The sequence below is a fragment of the Neovison vison genome, chromosome 10 (genome assembly GCF_020171115.1).
Source record: "Neovison vison isolate M4711 chromosome 10, ASM_NN_V1, whole genome shotgun sequence".
Classification (NCBI taxonomy): Eukaryota; Metazoa; Chordata; class Mammalia; order Carnivora; family Mustelidae; genus Neogale; species Neogale vison.
In genome coordinates this window covers 51,420,313-51,441,396 of record NC_058100.1, presented here as the reverse complement: position 1 = coordinate 51,441,396, position 21,084 = coordinate 51,420,313, and the positions used below count along the sequence as shown (strand labels likewise).

General features: G+C 39.8%; 1 protein-coding gene across 1 annotated transcript in view; it reads left to right on the top strand.

The window, feature by feature from the left end:
* The window catches only part of NIBAN1 (niban apoptosis regulator 1), a 158,083-nt gene that overhangs the window by 47,655 nt on the left and 89,344 nt on the right, over nt 1-21,084 (top strand). Inside the window, exons 2-3 of the mRNA XM_044267288.1 lie at nt 16,693-16,823; nt 20,350-20,481. Coding sequence (XP_044123223.1) covers nt 16,693-16,823; nt 20,350-20,481 — 263 coding nt within the window. The remainder of the gene's footprint in view (nt 1-16,692; nt 16,824-20,349; nt 20,482-21,084) is intronic.

Genomic DNA, 21,084 nt, shown 5'->3' with positions numbered 1-21,084 from the left:
GAGCAGGTCAGCCTGATTCATCAACGGATCAGGACAGCCCAGTGTGTACTAGATATCTAGACACTTAAGATTACTTATTTTTATTTTATTTTATTTTTGCAATTTGTCTCGAACTTAATCAGTATATGTACTGATATGCTAACCGTATTCTTTAGGATGAGTCTTTCTGACAAATTATTATTTATTTAAAGCCTTTCTTGTTCCCTAACGAAGGGAAAATAAACCCACAGTGTGAAAGAAACAGTTTTAGAATGGAGTTTTTAAAAAGAATTATAAAGGTACTAACAGGTTTATTTATTTATTTTTTTAAGATTTTATTTTATTTATTTGATGGAGAGAGAGCACAAGCAGGGGGAACAGCAGAGGGAGAGGGAGAAGCAGGCTCTCCTCTGAGCAGGGAGCCCGATGTAGGGCTCAATCCCAGGACTCTGGGATCATGACCAGAGCTGAAGGCAGACGCCTGACTGACCGAACCACCCAGGCGTCCCCTAACAGATTTAAGTGTTGGTATAAATGTTCCATTTGTTTGGCAAACTAATTTTTCATTTGGTTTTCCCCCTTAGTCCCATGGTGGGTCGAAGTTGAGAAGATGGGTGGGGAAAATGCTATACTATTCAGTATAGAACTAACATTACTAATATTATTAATATCAATCCAACAAATATTTGTCAAAGCATAGCACATACCTATTACTGGCTTCCTAGGCTCTCAGGAGTCAAGACTGAGAAATGCACTTTCGGTGAGCTGTGGGTTATTTGCAGGAGACAGTAGCAAATACATGACAGTGGAGGAGAGGTTCGGATGACAGACATGCATGCGGGAGTCATCAGGGCATATACTCTGTGCGGTGGGATTGTGTTAGAAGTAAATAGGAGGTGATGAGTCTGGAAACAGTGGGTTTGGGATACTGTTCAAGAGGTTTGATGAAGGGAAAAACAGAGGGCAGTTGCCTGAGAGGTAGATGTGTTTGTTTTGTTTTGTTTTCCTGCAGAACTTGAGTACCTGTTTGGGCTTGGGGGTGGAAAGGAAGTGAAAAGAAAGATAATGACAATCTAAGAAAAGAGATATAATTGATGGGGTAAGCGTTTGGAGGAAGAAGATTGGGATGTCTTCTTTTTGAGAGAGGCAGGGAAGAGGAAAGTATAGTGGATGAGGAGATGAACTTTATAGTGGATAGGAGAGAATTGAGACTTTATTTTCTGGGAAGGGGAAGTCTTCTGGGAGTAAAGAGGGAGTGGGGAAGGGAGCCTGAGGACACTGATGAAGGTAGAACAGCTGCTGGGGAAAGCAGACAAGGCAGTCATCCAGGATGAGAAAAGTCTTGCTGAAGATGATGGGTCCAGCCCAGGCTGGATGGAGCTCATTTGTTTGCAGTGGAGCCAAACACACAGCTTCGCTATGTCTTCTGCACGGCTGGGACACCTGCGGGAATGCTATTCAATACCAAACTGTCCCAATCACAAGAATCAACTGGAAGAACATGTAGAGAATACAGGATTTCCAGCCTGTCTTGGGTCCATTCTGATTCAGTGGGTCTGAGGTAGGGAATACAATAAGTAGAATTTTCTATTTTTCTAGATCTCTTAATTTTCAAAAAGAATACATGGTAGCGGTTACACAATTTGTTTTAAAAGGAAGGCTTTTTTTCAAAAAGATTTATTTGAGAGAGAGAGAGAAAGAGAGAGAGAGCAAGAGGAGGGGAAGCAGCAGGCAAAAGGAGGAGAGGGAAGCTCCCCGCTGAGCAGGGAGCCCAATAAAGGGCCCAATCCCAGGACCCCGAGATCACAACCTGAGCCAGAGACAGATGCTTTACTGACTGAGCCACCCAGATGCCCCTAAAAGGAAGACTTTTGATAAAATGTACAGGAACTCAAGGTGAAACACACTGATTTAATGAGTCCTTAATGAAATACAAATCTTGATTTTCTTTTAATTTAATAATGGACTAATTATAGTTGGGGGCAAAAATGGCAAACAAAATCAATTTAGTCTATCAGTATATTTTCCAGATCTGTTGATTAGGAACCTAAAACTTTTTTCTAAACTGAAATAACCCGTTTGATTTAATTCCCACATCGTTTTAAAATGTACCTTCATGTTGGGACTTAATAGAGTCTAGAACGTCAACTGTGTATGAAGTGTGAATGAGGAGTTTTAAACGTTGTTGCAGAAGATATCATTGAGTACATGGAAAATCCAAGATAATTTAAAGACAAATTCATTTACAGATTTTTTTTTTTAAGTTTCAGGACATAAGGCAAACACATAAAAGTTAAAAGCTAGTAATAACCTATCAGAAAATGGACAGGAAAGAAGAGTCCATTCAGAAGAGCAAGACAAAAACCGTAAGAAATTGGGATTTAGGAATAAATCTAACAAATGTGTGCAGAAATCTTCATGAGTAAAAGTGACAAAATGTTATCAAAGAGCATTAACGAAGACTTGGATGAATGAAGAGATAGGCCATGCTAATGAATGAGAACAGAGCTGCTGTCTACAGTTGTTCAAGATGTTCATAGCCCAAGTGTCCTGACTAAGCAGGGGCAAATGGAGGCTAAAATCCAGCTTGTGTCACATTTTCCACTCATGGGAAGCTGGCTGCCTCTGGGCTGAGGAAAAGGTAGCTTTTCCTAGTTTGCACATTAGTGCCGTATGGGCTAGCAGCAATTTTGATGGAAGGATTACATCAGGGCACCTGGGTGGCTCAGTGGGTTAAGCCACTGCCTTCGGCTCAGGTCATGATCCCAGAGTCCTGGGATTGCAGGGAGCCTGCTTCCTCCTCTCTCTCTGCCTGCTTCTCTGCCTGCTTGTGATCTCTCTCTGTCAAGTAAATAAATAAAATCTTTAAAAAAAAAAAAAAGGATTACATCATAAGGCGATCAGTTTCTTACCAATCACAAATTCACTGTTTTTCCAATCAAAATCCTGACGCTGTTTTCCTATGAGACTTGACGTAGTTCACCCTGGGTTTATATGGGAGAGCACTGGCTAGAGAATGTCTAAGACAATTTGAAGAAGAACCAAGTGGGAAGAGTTTACTCTCCTGAGATCAGAAGTTCTTGTAACACTATAATAATTAAGAGAGTATGGTACTAAGAGCACAGGGATAGACAATAGGCCAATGGAATAGTAGAGATCTTAAAAGCAACTCATTCAAATATGGAAACTTGGAATATATAGAAATGAGCACATGGTGGGAGAAATGTGGACTATGCAATAAATGGCATTGAAATAATTGGTTATCTGTATGGTAAGGTATGGATTCCTAAATCATAGTCTACACAGTCATTAATCTAGTTTGTAAAAAGCCTTATGCTAAGTCCTTTTATTTTTAATTTTATCTCTTTTAGAGGGAGAAAAGGGGAGCAGGTGGGGAGGGGCAGAGAGTGAGGAGAGAGAGAATGAATCTTAAGCAGGCTCTATACTCAGTGTAGAGCCTGACGCGGGGCTTGATCTCATGACCCTGAGACCAAGACTTGTGCTGAAATCAAGAGTCAGAAGTTTAACCAACTGAGCCATCCAGGTACACCCAAAGTCCTTTTATAAGAAAACGTGGGAGAACATCCTTATAAAGAAAATAGCAAGGAAGGATTTTCTAAACCAGACATTAAAAACACAAACCAGAAAGAATAGGATATTATATCTGATTCCATTAAACTTTAAAATGGTTGTTAAACACTATAAGCCAATGGAAAAGATGAGCCACAGATAGGGAAAAAACAAGGGAATGTTTGTATCTGAGGATTCATACCTAAAATTGACAAATAATGCCTGCATGTCAGTAAGAAGAAAACATAGGGGAGAGGATATGAATTCACAAAATAAGAAACCTAAATGGGTAATAAATATATGGAAAAATGCTCAGCTCACTAGTAATCTGATAGTAGGCATCTTTTTTCACCTGCATCAAAATACACAAAAATGTGTAAGTAGGACAATCCCTAGAGTTTCTAAGGATGTGGAAAGTAGGAAACTCTCATACTCTGCTGGCGGGATGTGAGGGACATGGCTCCTTGGGAGAGAAATTTGGCAATATCAAGTGCAGATGATGATGTCGACACTTTGCCCCAGTGTTCTAGACACACACTCTGGAGAAACTCGCATCTCTGCACCATATATGTCCACATCAGCCTTGGTTATAAGATCAAAAAGAGAGGAAACAAGTGAGAGGCCCTTAAACAAGGAGATAAATAAATTGTAGTATGTATTAGAAGTATAGATACTAGTTAAAATGAATAAACTAGAAATAAATATCATTCCTATATATATCATATATAATATATATAAAGTATATATATATATATATATGATATCTGAGATCTATCTATCTGCCATAAACAAGCTGCAGAATGACTGGTAGAATTAAGTTAGAAAATGTGCATAACAATGCTATTAGTTACATATGGGTACATATATATGTTGGAAGAATGCAAGATGACTTACAGGAATAAATATCACTTTGAGTATAGTGGTGCCTAATAGTTTGGTGGGATAGGGTAGAAGGGGGCTACAAAAGTAGCTATAGTGTTTTGTTTAAGAAAATTTTGAGCAAATATGGCATAATGTTAAGACATTTTTACCATACAGTAGGAATATATGTTATGAGTTGGATGTTTGAAATAGTTCATAATTAAAGAAAGCACAGACATAGACAAAACCCTTGTTATTAGTGCTATATCATGTACTACCTCTCATCTCTTGACTCATATAAAGTAGGCTACAGAGAGGAGAGCAGAAAAACTTTGTTGAAGACATTTCAGATATCATGTGGATGATGGGCCTGGTCCTTAGCAGTGCTTTTTAACCTTGATTTGGTACAAAACACATTCTTAATCAGTAAATAAGAAAATCCTCTTAATTAGTGAATTTCCCAGGGAGCCTTATGATATTAGCCAGCAAAGACTGTAGCTTTATTTAAGACAGTGATGCCACTTAATTGGAACACCTGAGTAAGATTAAGGGTTACTCAGATAAGGTCAGCTTGTTTCCCCCGCGCCCAGAGCTTTGCTGGGTCTCTGCCTCCTTTGCTGGCAACTTTGACCAGTTGGGATGAAGCTGAGCCAAATGCTTTTACTGTCTTTCATAAATCACTTAATGGAATGTTTTAAATACAGATTCCATGTATTTCAGAATGTGTTTTGAAAGACATTGAAGCACTAGACATTTGCATTGCTTTTATTTTGTTACTGACCCATTTGCTTAATATGTATAGATTAAATGAAATAAACTGATTATTATGTTGAGACTCAATAATGTATTTTGGGTTTTTTGGGGGAAAGATTTTATTTATTTATTTCACAGAAAGATCATGAATAGGCGGAGAGGCAGGCGGGGGGGGGTGGGAAACAGGCTCCCGCTGAGCAGAGAGCCCGATGTGGGTCTCAATCCCAAGACCCTGAGATCATGACCTAGGCCAAAGGCAGAGGCTTAACCCACTGAGCCACCCAGGGGTCCCAAGATTCAATAATGTATTTTGATTGGTTATATCTGTAGTGTTGTGGTTCTCCAGAAAACAGAACCAACAGGAGAAAGAGAGAGAGAGATTTTTTTGAAATAAGGAATTGGACAAATAAATAAAGTAGAACAAAATAAAAACAAAATAAGGAATCAGCTCATGCAGTTATGGAGGCTGATGAGTCCCAAGATCTGAGGTCAGTAAGCCAGAGACCCAGAAGAGCTGATGGCATAATTCCACTCTGAGAGTCAGCAGGCTTAGAGACCCAGGACGAGCCAATGTTTCAGTTCAAGTTGAAAGACCAGAAAGACCAAGGTCCCAGCTCAAGGAAGTCAGAAAGAAGGAAATTCCTTCTAACTCACCCTTTTGGTTCGGGCCTTCAACTGATCGGATGAGGCCCACCCACACTGGGGAGGTCATTATTTAATTTACTTATTCAAGTACTAACCTCATCCAGAAACAGCTTCACAGACACCTTCAGAATATCTGGCACCCCATAGCCCAGTAAAGTTGACAGGTAAAATCGACCATAACAACATCTTTCTACTCCAGTTTAAGTTCGTTTAAGATCGTTTCACAAGACTTCTTGACAATATGGTTTTTATTACCAAAGAGTACTTACATTTCTTCATTAATAAAAAAGAAGTGCTTGGGGGCGCCTGGGTGGCTCAGTGGGTTAAAGTCTCTGCCTTCGGCCCAGGTCATGATCCCAGGACCCTGGGATCGAGCCCCGCATCGGGCTCTCTGCTCAGTGCAGAGCCTGCTTCTCTCTCTCTCTCTCTGCCTGACTCTTTGCTACTTGTGTTCTCTGTCAAATAAATAAATAAAATCTTAAAAAAAAAAAAGTGCTTGAATTCTTCCACATAAATTAATGTAGTATTCGTAGAGAGACAAACTCTGTTAAAAACATTGACACTGATTTTAAAAATTTTTTTCATAGATGTTCTATTACTAACTAATTTTATGACCATGCACCAGTTAATTTCTTGATCTGAACAGAGGAGGACTTTGACATTTATTATTATGATCCCATTCAGCTCTAGAGGTCTGTAACTTTGATCTTTTCATCAATATATGGAAGTTGCAGTACGATTGGCATTGGCTTGTCCGTGCTACCATCCAAATGAGCTCAAGTTGCTTTCTTAGGGTTATTGTGGAAGGCAGTCCTAGTTATTTACAGCTCTCCTTTATATTTAATTTCCGTGGGGCATATAATGACTAGTTTAAACGAATCTCACCTGTGAGGCTTGGACTCCAAGCAAAGCCAAACTTATGAGGTTTCAGCACGTTTGTTAAGTACTGTGTGAACTTAACTTTATAGAAGAGCAATTTCCATAGGAAAAAATGACGGTTCCATAGAGCTTGATCCTTTCTAAACATTGGGCACTACTAGAGGGTTTGGTGGTTTTTTTCTGTCTCTTTTTTTAGAGTATCACATAGAATAGCTTTGAATAATTTTTCACTAATGTATATTACTCAAGAATATCTTAATTTATGGGGACCTAAGTGGCTCAGTGGGTTATGCATCTGCCTTTGGCTCAGGTCATGATCCCAGGATCCTGGGTTCAAGCCCCACATTGGGCTCCCTGCTCAGTAGGGAGTCTGCTTCTTTTCTTCCCTTCCCCCGATCATACTCTCACTCTTTCTCTTTATCAAAAATAAATAAACAAGTAAAATCTTTTAAAAAAGGGATATTTTAATTTAGTGATTAACTGTTCCACTGACTGGCAACCATTAGATTGTCAAAAAAACAAAATCAGCTGTATTTTAGAGCTGTATGAGCTGTATTTTAGACTGTGCTAGATTCAGATTTATTATTGGAGATATTTGGGTTGTTAACAGAAAACTGTATTCCAAGGACACGGTGCTTGACCGAATGAAACAGACAGGAATTAGAACCCTTTTGGCAGTTCTTAAATTCTTGTGAGGATAAGTTAGAGCATGCTAAAATAATTTTCACTAATGAGTACTTTATCTGCCTTGTAAATAGTTTCAAAAAGTTAGCTGGCCTACAGAAATGTTGACTAGTTTATGAAGTTCTTCCTGGACCCTCCCAAGCCTAGCATTATCATCTTTCATTTTCCTAGCCAAGTCACTCCTACTTGTTTGTTACCCATATCCCCAGACTAACAAAACAATGCATATCTGGGCTCCAAACACAGATCTATAAAAATGCACTTTTTTTTTTTTTTAACACTAATAGCATGTATTCTTGAGAGAGAAGTAGAAACTGTAACAAAAAGCATTTCAAACAGATATACTTCTGTGCGGGGAAAAGAAAAATGGAATGAAGAAAACAGAAGGAGGGTGCCCGGGTGGCTCAGTGGGTTAAAGCCTCTGCCTTTGGCTCAGGTCATGATCCCACGGTCCTGGGATGGTGCCCTACATCGGGCTCTCTGCTCTGCGGGGAGCCTGCTTCCCCCTCTCTCTCTCTGCCTGCTTCTCTGCCTACTTGTGATCTCTGTCTGTCAAATAAATAAATAAATAAATAAATAAATAAAATCTTTAAAAAGAAAGAAAGAAAGAAAGAAAACAGAAGGAATATCATTAGGAAAATAAGAGAAACCTGAAAGAGACACCAGAATCTATTGTGTTGGAAGGGAAAGAACTTAATAAAATTTCTAGGCTTGTTGCCTGGTTTATTTTAAGTCTAGCTGATTTCTTTTAATGTGCATATTGTGTTCATTTACATGGTTGCAATCTGAAAGCAAAGAATATTTTCAGGGTTCTGGAATAATCTGAGTCTCCGATAAAATATGTGCAGAAAAATTTTAATAACTATAATTAGACTCAAAAACAGCAAAGGAAATCTCATTATTTCTTTCTGAATTTTGGTTATATATTTTCTTCAAAACCAAAAAAGTCGGGCGCCTGGGTGGCTCAGTGGCTTAAGCCGCTGCCTTCGGCTCAGGTCATGATCTCAGGGTCCTGGGATCGAGTCCCGCATCGGGCTCTCTGCTCAGCAGGGCCTGCTTCCCTTCCCCTCTCTCTGCCTGCCTCTCTGCCTACTGTGATCTCTCTCTGTCAAATAAATAAATAAAATCTTAAAAAAAAAAAAAAAAACCAAAAAAGTTTGTCTAATGGGCAACCAGGAGTCCTTCTGAATTCGTAGTTCTTGTGATGCTTTCTGAGAAAGTAGCAGTGTCAGATTGGTTTAATTTTCTCTTTCACATGTTTTCCTCTCATTTTAATGAAGAAAAAGACAGCCAATCTGCAGCTTCCTTTGGGGACATTAGACAGCTTAGAGTAGTGGCAAAATAAACAAGATTTATTCTCATCAGATGTGTCAGGGGAAAATTGGAGGCATGCTGTGAGGTAATGGCAAAATAATCTTGAAAACTTCCAAGCACTTTTTCCAAATAAAATGGAAGAAAATTAAAGTTAGCTTCTGCCTAATTACGGCTAAAGAAAAATGTGTACTTAAAAATATGGGCATATACCATCCCCATCCCAAAATGGGCATATATATATCTTCCAAAAATACTATTATAGTTTCTTCCTCTAAACAAGAGGGCAGACTTAGGGTCTTAGAGTTCTAGAAAGCTGATCTCTGGAATAGCTGACCACAGGGGTTTTTAATTTTTCCATAGAATAAAGTAATGGGAATTCCAAGGTATAATATGGTAGTGTTTTTTCCCTTTCTTAGTGTCTTCTCTGTTTCTCTTCTATTAATCTGTGAAGGTATTTTCCACTAAATACCTAGTGCAGACGAGCACCTTAATTTATTTCAGTGCCTCAGTCATTCGTAGAAAACATTGTTTTTGTTTCTGCTGTTAACCTTAAAACCACCCTTTATTCTACCAGCAAAAGATGGGTTTATTCAGGAGTAGCAGAGAATTACAGTTGGGGACAAGCAAGCTACAGTAAAGCCAAAGCAAATCCACATGGAACAAAGGAGAGGAGTGCTCTTTTACAGAGGAAAGGGGGAAGTTAAGACTTCCATATTATAAGTGAAAAGTCCATTGGAGTAAACTGGGCATTCAAAGTATGGTGGTTCTTCTTTGGCTGAATTGTGACTTCCTATCATTGGCAGGGCTATTGTTGGGGAAGGATAGGCTTTCTTCTTCTTGCTGAGGTAGTAAAGTTGTAGCCACCAGCAAGGTCCATCTCTTCCTGTGGGATTTACAATTGATGGAGAATGGTAGGGCGTGAGAGCTCCCCTTGTGGAACTTCCTGACTCCATTTCAGTTAGGTTTTCATTTATGATTTTTCACACTGTTCACCCACTGGAGTTGGTGTCTGGCCTCTTACACAGCATCTGTAAGTACATGGGGAGTCACTGAATGTCTTTAACAGGCCAAACTTTGTGGCCTTGGTAAAGATAGGGGCCTTCTTCTAGAACAGGGATTGCAAAAAAATGGAAGGTCTTTAACAGCGCAAGGACAAGTTATATTGCAAGCCCAACTCAAAAGTTTTGGATCTCTGTGAGTGAGTTTTGGAAATGAGGAAACCATTCTTTGTTTATTCCCAAGCCTGTCTGTCTTCTATCCAGATGTTTTCGGAATCTAGAGAGGGTCCTGGGATGACTTTGAAATATTTAATATAAGTTTTTGGGAGTGTTTGTTATATTTCTCTTCTGTGGACTAATATCTGGAGTAAATCACAGAGAACGTAAGTGGTTTATATGTCTCTTGTTTTTAGCACAAAGGAGAGTTTCTTCTGCCAGGTAAGCTTTGGGGAGTTGATGGGATTAAGGCTCCCTTGAAGAATTTTTGACTTTTCCTATAGAATCTGTTCAAAAACTTATCACTCAAGTACCAATAATAAATGTGCTTAAACACACACACACACACACACCATTTAGTTCAATTATGGAGAATCCAATTTATCCCCATTCTCTAAGGCATTTACTAGAAGAGAGAGAGTCCTTGGGCATTATTCTGTGTAATTAGATTTTTGCACCTTTGTATTGTGAATTGGGATTTCTGAATTCCCCACCCTAAGGTGCGAAGTGATGATGCTCAGAAGCCCAAGACTGAAGCTGATGTTATAATTCATCAGGACTTTTAAACTTTTTATAATTCGAGAAACTTGGGGAAAATAAACAATAGTGGATATTATACTCTATTTTATAAATATTAAATATTTTATTTTTTAGAGCTACTCCTCTTGTTCCCCCAGATTAATCTTCATCAGAAACCTCAACAGTTCTTAAGAAAATGTGTCAAAAGCTTAGTTAATCCTCTTCTCAGATGTGGATTTGGCTGTTTTTGGGAAATAGCCACTTTGTTAAAATAAATCCATTTTTTAAAAAAAATTTGTATTTGAGGCGCCTGGGTGGCTCAGTTAGTCAAGCATCTACCTTCTGCTCAGTTCATGATGGTGAAGCCCTGGGATCCAGTCCTGTGTTGGGCTCTAGGCTCAGCAGGGAGTCTGCTTCTCCTTCTCCCTCTGCCTCACAATACCACTTGTTCTGTCTCTCTCTCTCACAAATAAATAAATGAAACCTTAAAAAAATTTTTTTTGGTATTTTTCTTCTTCATACTACCAATAAAAATGCAACTTTTGGAAATAGTGATTTGGGGAGGTAATATCATAGGAAAAAAACAACAATGAAATGTTAAATAAATGAAACTGGATACAAAATATGATATTCTCAAGTATTAAAAAATATAAAAAAGATTAGATGGAAATATAGCAAAATATGTTTGGAATTTTTATATCTTTCTATATTTACGAGTTGTTTTTCTGTAAGTATTTGAAGCAGGGAGGAATCTATGTATTTCAGGGAAGACTTTAGAATGTATTATATTGACACTGCAAATGATGGGAAACTATAGATTGTATCTTTCAAGAAAGAAAACTAATAATACAGACTCGATTGGAGTTGAATTACTACAGAACTAGAAGGCTAACAAAGAAACTTCTAGGACAAAAAATATACAAATCCTTTAGATTGTTCAGACTTCATGTAAGTTTTACCTCATGTAAGAGTTCATATACTTTCCATGATTACACTCTGGACAAGAAAAACAAATAAATAAACTAAGGAAGGTTTTTGTTTGTAAATAATTCCCCACATATAATTACATGGACAAGTTCATATAAAAACTCAAAAAGAACTAATCAATAGGTCTGGTTTTATTTTTAAAAAAACAAATGAGTCAAGCTTTGAGAGTATATATTTTTAATAATAAGTAGTTGAGGGGCGTCTGGGTGGCTCAGTTAAGTGTCTGACTCTTGGTTTTGGCTCAGGTCATGATCTCATGGGTTGTTGGGTTGTGAGATCAAGCCCAGTGGTCAGGCTCTGCACTCAGCAGGGAGTCTGCTTGAAAATCCTCTCCCTCTGCCCCTCCTGCACTCGCTCACACTCTCTTTCTCTTTCTAAAAAAAAAAAAAAAAATTAAAAAGTAAGTCTCAAAAAATTTTTTTGAGCTGAGAACTGTGCTTTTCTCCTTTCTGGGGACATCAGCACAGGTTTCAAGATTATGATGCATTGTACTTTGCTTTACTCTTAAATATTTACTCAGCAATTCTTTCATTAATTCAACAAATATTTGCAGGGTATATAAATACAGTATACCCTTGGAGGAAAGATAAGGTATATTTAAACAGCTGTAGCAAACTGGAGCACAGTTTTGGAAGAACACAAAAGAAGGTGAGATTGTTTCCACCTGGGGAGAACCAACTTCTTTTTGGGTTGGAGTCACCATCTGAGCTTGAAGGTTCTGAAAGTGGCTGGCGGGGCATTTTAGGGGAGAAACAAGGGGTGAAGGCATGAGCATGTACAGGGGACAAGGAAAATTAGTTTGAGTAGGAAAGGTAGGAAATCAGAACCACTGGGGCCAGACCACAGGGTCTTTGGCCCTGGGCTAAGTGGTTACTACTCTGGGCGACGTGGACTGTTGAAGGATTTTATGAAGGTAGTGACGTGATCTTATAGCAACCTGTCAAATGAAACTTGTCAGGTCAGGACCCAGAGAAGTGTATGTACCTCTATGGCCATGAGGTTTTCAAAAGAGTTCCTTGGGAGCAGTAAGGGTAAGACTTGACTCTGAAGGACAAATTCCCACTCTGACATCTGGGCCTTAGTAACTTGTGCCCCTTTCTCGTGAGTGGGGCCATGGTGGCCATCTTGGACTCAGTCTTTCATGTTCTGCTCCATCAGCCCTGGACTTACTCTGGGCAATCCCCAGGACTTGCCTCTGCCATCCTGACCAAGCTTTGGCTTATTTCCCATGATCCCCTAGGATCTGTGTATCAGTACTGACATTCCCTACATCCCGCTCTGGTTTTGACTTTCTTTGTTCCTCTTTTAGAGCTGAGAGCTAGTACTTTTTGTTGTTTGTTTGTTTATGTTCCATTCCCCCAACCCCCACTGTGATGCTGAGGGCAGATTAAGAGACCTCTACAGTGTGGAAGGTGTGCTGGTTGGGATGGGGCCAAGGGCATGGGATAAGAAGTATTATGGGAATAGAAGGGACAAGACCTGACGATTGCTGATGACTGAATATGGGCACGAAGGAGAAGGAATCCAAGGACAGTGCTGAGTTTTTGAGGCTGCACAAATTTGAATGGCTTTAAAGGGACTGGAAGATGCTTTTTTGACTTTTACAAAATCAAATGAACCTAAGCGTCGTAGACAGAGCTGTTGAAGAATCTTCTTTCAGCTCTGGTACTGATTAGCCTGAAGGGTGTCACGTGCAGCTTGGTCAACTTAGTTGTACCAACACATCGCCCTGCACAGGCTGCAGTTATTGGGTAGGATTGGAGGAAACATGCCTTGTTCCGAAAATGCTGCTGTAGGGATGCGTGGAGGAAGCCCTCCATTGGTTCTCGTCTTTCCATTATTGATTAGCTTCTTTTTGGTAAAAAACATTTGGGTGTTTTACAATTTAGGAAAAAGAATGTGACACTAAATCACAGCAGGAGTTGTGAGGGGTAAAGGATGAAGGCAGTTCGATACTCAAGAATCCTCAAGACTGTGGAAAACAAGCTGCTTTTGGCCGAGGCTATTTTATGTGGTGTCTGTGGACTGATCCACTTACTGGGATGTTTTCATAGTGGAATATTAAATAATAGTAATTATTATTAGTAATAGCAATAGTAATAATAGTCAAAACATTATTAGTATTAGTATTATTACTTTATTGTACTTTATTGTAATATTACAAAATATTATTAGTATTAGTAATAGTAATAGAAACAATAGTCAAAATTCATTGAGCAACTAGTGTCAGGCACTAATTGAGACACTTTTTTTTTTTTTAACCTACAGAATATCTCACTTAATCCTCACAAAACCTGTGACATGGGCAATTTACCCATTTTACAGGTGAGAGAATTGAGGCTCAGGGAGAGAGACGCTCAATGTAACACAATAACTAACTCATGCTTTTCACTCTGGTTCATTAATACCAATGTTCTACTTAGTTGGTTTTCATTCAGGGATGCACTGAGAGTCCCTTCTGTGCTGACAAGTGTTCCTGAAACAGCTGTGAAATGTAGGTTATGTTTGTTTCAAACCTGCAGTGAGTAGGAGGGCTGTTCTGTATGCAGCTAGGCAGGATGGCCCCAGCTGAAGAGTTACACAAGACAACCTGCTTTTGTCTTTGCCCTGATTCCTTAGTTCAGCTTAAGGACCTTTCGCTGGAGGTTGGCTTGGGTGCTCCCCACCTTTATCATCAATGATATAATTACTAATTATCATGATCATTGAGCACTTTCTATGTGCCAGCCACTGTACTGAGCAGTTTACTGCATTATTTTGTGAATAACTACAGTGACACTTTGAGAATGCTCCTCTTGTCTTCATTTTATACGTGGGGAGTTAACTTGCACAAGGTCCCACTGCTGGTCAGCAGCAGAGACGGCACTCAAGCGCACGTCTGTCTGGCTCCAGAGGCCATCCTTCTAACCACAGTCGCCCCAGGACCAGAATTCTCTCTAAATATCAAGATCTTCTTCAGCGTTCCTATATTTGGGTTTAGATAGGCTTAATTTAAATCTAGATACATTTTGAGAATCCTTTTGGGTTCTTATGAACTTATGCTATAGTGAGCTGTTTCATTCAGATTTTGAACCAGTCATTAGGTTAATTATCAAAGGAAGCTGTAATCTCTTTTTTTAATAAATGCTGCCTGGTGGAAGGTGTGTTGGTGCTCAAATCACAGAAGCATTTTTCTCGTATGGTGGGAGGGAGTGGTGGCATCGTAACACCTCAGTAGAAACAGGGCATCCTTGACTAAGGCTTCGTGATGTGGCAGAAAATCCAGTTTCAAAGCTTTGTAGAGCTTATCATAAAATGGCATCCACCTTCTTTCATTTAAATCCAACCGCTTGCAAGAATGCAAAAATTAGTATCATAAATTTGCAGGCTGCTCTTCTGTTAGACAAAATAGTGGTCACTTGGTCCCAAAGGGCAAATTTTGTTAATTGTTTATGTGTTTCGTTGAGGCGAGACTCATTCTTATTGTGGGAATTCTTAAAGATATCCTACTCCTATGTAAGAAAATTATAGACAAGGAAAGAGAATTTTATTTCTTATGCACTATATAAAAGCTAATAAAATATTAACCAATTAGATAATTATAAAGCCCGAGTATATTAAAGTGTTATGCAAATACTAATTAATAGTCATACCATGGACTCACAGAGCAAGCAAAAGCATGCCTGATTCAAATTATAGGAGCTTTATTTGCATTTCTACAGAACCTATTATTAATGGGTCTCAAAGCACCTTTCAAGTCATAGTTATTAAAGCCCATAAATATAACCAAAAAATGTCATTTTATGGAGGAAATAAGCAAGAATTCCCCTTTACTTCATACATAGTATGAAGTAAATGCCTAAATGCCTGAGCTAAAGTAGGATTCTCCATATGAAAAGATTACTCATATACTATGGGTGTTTGGACCTATGATTCCATAGGTATAGAAATTGACAGCTATGAATTCAAGGTTCTCATACCGAATATCTCAATCTATGGAGTTAGAACTCTTCACTTATTTTTGAAATTCTACATGCATAATAGCTCTAAACAAATCTTCCTGGTATGGTATATTTTAATATTTCTCTGTGACTATATCAAATTTGAAAACAAAAATTATGCCACACATGAAAGTATTTTAAAATATTTTGGAATGGCATATCAGGTTTATTTTTTTTTTCTCAAGGTAATATCTTATTTCAAGGACTAACAGCTTATAAGCACCGTCAGTGGGGCCTGTGTTTATTTCTTGACTTTGTAGCAAGTCCTTCAAAGGTTGTGAGGATTTCTAATCTGTCTCAGATATTCCTTTGCCCTTCCTCCACAATTTCTTTCCCCTTTCCCTCTTTTGCAATTTCCCTACTCTCTACAACTAAGCCCAGGTTGGAAAAGCTCAAGAATATACCTAGTGCCTGACTCTCCCTCTTCCTCTGTCTCAAGTCTTTCAACAACCCCCTTTCCTTCTGTGATTGACCCTAATCTTTATTTTCTTCTGGTGTGGAGAGATCATGCTGCAATTGCTGGTCACTATTGTAAGGCAGCTCTACTCATGGTTATACTTCAATGTCACAGAGTTTCCAAGTAAAGTATGGAATAGTGAGCACCTGCCTTTATAGTTAGGACCGCTGGAGCCCAGAGAGAACGAGGGACTCGACTGAGGTCATCCAGCTGCTTTCTGTCTCCCTGGAACTGGGAGCACAGCTCAGGTCTCTACACTGTTAAACCAAAGCTTTTTCCCTCTACTTCATAGTAATTATATAAGGCTTTGAGTCACACAAAAAATTTACCCAGAAACATAGGGGCAGAACTAGAAGAAACAGTTCGTTGATTTTATCCAGGGCTGAGGATCCAGGGCAAGATGAATTAAAGCTTCAGGGACCTGAAGGAAAACAGAATGGTGTGTGTGTGGAGTTGGAATGGTGGACCCTGGGATGACTGTGTAGGAGTTGGATGACTGGAGGTTGGGGAGATGAAGGACAAGTTGAGGTGGAGAACCGGGTGAGGTAGAATGGTAGCTGTAGCAGGATGTAGAAGGATGGCTACGTTTATGGCCTTGGCAATGCATTGTTGCTTGTAAGATGGAGACAGTTTCTATCGGTTGCTGGATGGATGGTCCTTCGGGAAAGCGGAGTCTCTCAGGATGACGTCAGGGAGAGGGAGAAATAAAGCACGTGTGGCATGTTACAAAGTTCTCAGGGAATGTGAACTCATAACAAATCCCTGGGAAACAGTGTCTTAGAGGGGCAGATATGTGCCTATTCTGTAAGAGAGGCTGTATTTCTAATTTCTCATTTTCATATTTTTCTAGGGAAAACTGAGGCTACTATCAAAAACTTCAGTCCCTTCTATAGTCGCCAGTACTCTGTGGCTTTCTGCAATCATGTACGCAGTGAAGTAGAACAGCAAAGAGATTTAACCTCACAGTTTTTGAAGACCAAGGTAACTCATGGATGTTTGCTTGACAATGTCTCCCACTGAACAGTGGTTTATAACTCACAACGTTTCTGAAATAAGCAGTAATTTAAATGGCAGTTAAAAAAAAAATCTCTTCTCAAATCATCCCACGGTCAAAAAACTGGAAAAAAAAACCAAACGACTCTGTCTGCCTAGAAGTTAGAGTGTATGGTTTCTTGTTGATGGTATAATCCATATTAGAAAATTAGTGTGGTCCAATTTTATTGTTTTTCCCACACTGATACTTTAATATAAGGAAATCTGACTTGCTATAGTGAAGTTCAGTTTTAAAAGAAAGTCATAATTTTAGTGCCTTATATGATGGGCATTTTTGTTTTGGTCATTGATCAAATATGATTTTTTTTCAAATCTCCTGATTTATTCTTTCTCCTTTGCTCCATGATAATAATTACCCACAACCTCAACACATATTCATTGATATCTACTATGTGTCAGGCCCTATTCCAAGAATTGGGGATCAAGATAAATTCTCTGCTTTCCTGTATATATTAAAAAATAGGGGACAGACAGTAACAAATAAAGAAACGTACCAGGTGGTATCAGGTCATAATAAATGCTCATAGAAAAATGAAGCAAGAGTCTTATTTTAGAGAAAATGATCAGAGAAGGCCTCTGTGAAGATGAAATTTGAGCAGGAACTGGAGTGAAATAAGAGTAGGCTGTGCGAGTATCTCCAGAATATGGAACAGTAAGTGCAAAGGCCCTATAGCAGTCATAAGCACATCAAGAAAACGATGTCCTGTGAACAGCATGAGCAGGGGAGAAAGGGTAATAAATCATTATGGAGTGAAAGGGAAGGACCAGACCATGGAGAAGAGGTAGATCATGATAAGGGTCTTTATTTGTAAATGTGAAGAGAAGTTATTGGAGGATATCAAATACAGAATAACTTGCAATTTTCAGCGATCTCTCTGGGCTGTCTATAGTGAATAGACCATGATGAGGGATAAGAGGGGAGGTTGTAGACTGGCGAGGAGGACACTGCAGCAATGCAAGAGAAGATCGGTGAAGGCAAGTTGGATTAGGGTGGTCGTGGCAGCAGTTGTGAGGAAAGGTCCAAGTCAAGGTGGACTTCAGAAGGAGCTGATGGAACTTGCTGATGGATTGGACAGGACATTATAGAAGAAGAGAGAAAATCAGGGATGACATCTTGGTTTTTAGCCTGAGCAAGTAAGTACAAGGAGTTGCCTTTTACTCGAAGGAAGAGTGAGAGGTGGGTGGGAATCATGAGTTCCCTTTTGGCCACGTAAGTTTGAGATGCATATTTGACATACACCTGTGGAAATATTGAATAGATAATTAGCCGACACTTGGAGACCAAGAAAAGGAAAAGGAAAAGGATCCAGCAAGATGGATTGGTAGGAAATAGCCTTGCAGGAGGAGAAAAATCAGGAAAGAGGAATGTGCCAACAGGGTCATGGGATCGAGTCCCACATCGGGCTTTCTGCTCAGCAGGTGAAAGACTCCGCATATAGACACCCCCCCCCCCAGCCTTTGATTAACTAACTGCTTCTTGGCTTTTCTGTAATCACTCGCCCTTCCCCTGTTAGACCCCTCCCCCAGTTAATTGTTTAACCACTCCCTTGCCTTTCTGTAACCACTTGGCTTTTAGGGGGTGATACTGGTCTCCTGTTTCAACAGGATACTTTATGCGCATAGTCACATAGGCAAGGGGGGTCACCTAGGTACGTGGGCCTAGTCACGTAGGCAGGATGTTTCTCTGCTGAGTAATAAGGTCCAACTCCCCCTCCTCACTCCCCCTCCCCACCTTTCTCTTCGCGCGCCGGGGTCCTTCAAAGCCAATCTACAAACACCGAGTATGCCTTACATTCAAACCAGCCAATAAGAACCTTGTAACTATGTTTCTGCTTCTGTACGTATGCTTTCGCTTCCCCAAACCCCATAAAAAGGCCCTGAACAAAGGGCTGGTGCGCGAGTCTTCCTAAGACTTGATCGCCCGCAGGTACCTGTGTCAACTCAATAAACCTCGTGCTGTTTGCATCTGATCAGTGGACTCGGCTTGGTTTTTGGGTCCGGGGGTCTCCTCCTGAGAAGGGGTCCATTCCGGGGTGCTTGGAGCCCCGGGGGATCTTTCACAGGGAGCCTGCTTCCTCCTCTCTCTCTCTGCCTGCCTCTCTGCCTACTTGTGATCTCTCTCTGTCAAATAAATAAATAAAATCTTAAAAAAAAAAAAAAGGCAGATAACAAAGGACTTTGAAGAAGGAGGGAGAGATAAATGGGTCAGACACTGCTCAGATGTTAAGGTGACCAATAGGTTTAGTAGCATGGATGTGTAGGGGTAACTGAGTGTCATTCCCAAAAAACAGGGAGTCTCACAGCGTAGGGAGCTTGTTAAAAATGCAAAGTTTGACCCATATCCCCAGAGATTCTGATATAGTTAACAAGTCTATCAGTTGATTTGAGTGGCCCAGGTTTAAAAAAAAAAATGCTGCACATAAAACTATAAAATCAACCTATATATGGGTTCAGTCTCAGTTAAAGGGAAGATTGAGATCCTCTCTTACCTGTTAATGAGTCCAGATAGGAAACTGCCTCTTTATCTGTCAGGACAGAATAAATTCAGAAGGCAGTCTAGCTCATCCCTTAGCCAATTCTTAAAAAGATTAGCATATCTGTCTTCTCCTTATGGTTTATGCAAATTTTACATGAAGGTGGAGAGATAGGTTTCTAAAAGCCCTTTGATTTTTAAATAAAGGGAAAAGAGATGTAAATTCAGTGACAAGTGAAAGACAGGAAGCCCATTCCTGTGTTTTGAGATAATACAGGGATTTTACTGTGAGAAAGGATGGGAGTTATTCCTCACACAGTTAGCCCAAAGGGAGGCCTAACTAAGAAACTGGCAGGGACTTCCCTATAGCACATATGTCACCAGGGTTAACAAGGAATCATTAAAGTTTTACTTAAGGAGGAAGGTAGAACTGGAGTTTGCTGGCTACCCTGCTCGTTCTTCAACCAGAGGGCAAACTTGGTCTCCTTGAAGAGCAGGTAGGTGGGGCAAGTGTTTGCAGGCTTTTGGATCTGAAAAGACCACGGACCCTCGAGGCTATACCTGAAGGTATGGTCGATAAGGGAGCAGCGTATTAATTCTCCTGTTTTCAGGCATATTCAAGGTGTTGGGGGTATATAGCCACAACAGACACTTAACTACCTCTTCCACAGTTTATCATTAAGTGACATGTATACAAGGGCACAACCCTATTACTACAATCCCTTCTACCATCTGCTTCTCTTGCAGCACAGTGGAGGGAAATGGAAATCACAGACATATCAATAAGACAAATATTTGCATTTGGTCAGAGGGAGCAGGGAGCAGAAGTAGGGAGGGAGGTGGGGGAAGCAACAATGTCCCCAGGATCTCAGGACAAGATAGTTTCCCAAAACATTCCTTGAACTCCCGTGGATAGAGTTGGTGACGGCATGCTGTGTTACCTTTTGTTGTTATGATTAATGGTATTTGCCTTCTTTAAAGCCGCCATTGGAGCCTGGAACTGTTCTATATGAAGCAGAGCTATCCCAGTTTGCTGAAGACATAAAGAAATGGAAGGAGCGGTACATTGTGGTTAAAAATGATTTTGCTGTGGAGAGCTATGAGAACAAAGAGGTAAGATGTTTCCTTGTTTGTGCTGGGCCTTACAACATTCTTCAACATTGGCTGGGTTGATGGACATGCCTTCTTCTTCGAGACTGATTCCTTCAATAAGCACTCACTCATGCAGCTACTTACTTTCGTTAACATGTTTACTGAATGCCTATGATATGCCAAGTGTTCGAGAAGGTTCTGAGCCTATAACAGCAGGTGAAACAAATGCTTGTGATGAAGTTCTAGAACCTAGGCGAGGTTTGATGGGCTGAGGTCCGGAGCCGATGACCAAGAAAGAATTCTTGAGACATCTTTGGTGCAAAAAGATGGTTTATTAGAGCATGGGGACATGACCCGTGGGCAGACGGAGATGCTGCACCGTTATCCTGAGGAGTGGCTGATTATATACACAGGAGTTGGGTAGATGAGGACAAAGAGGGTGATGTTGGTCTCTAAGGAATTTTGGAAGCAAGGTCTCCAGGACCTTGACTGGCTAGCTATTGTTGGGAGAAAGGTTATTTATTACTAGTAGTAAAAATCTTCTTGTGAGACCCTTTAGATGTATATCAATGCGCCATATGCTTGGGAATGATTCTCAACACTATCTTGGAAATCTATAGATAA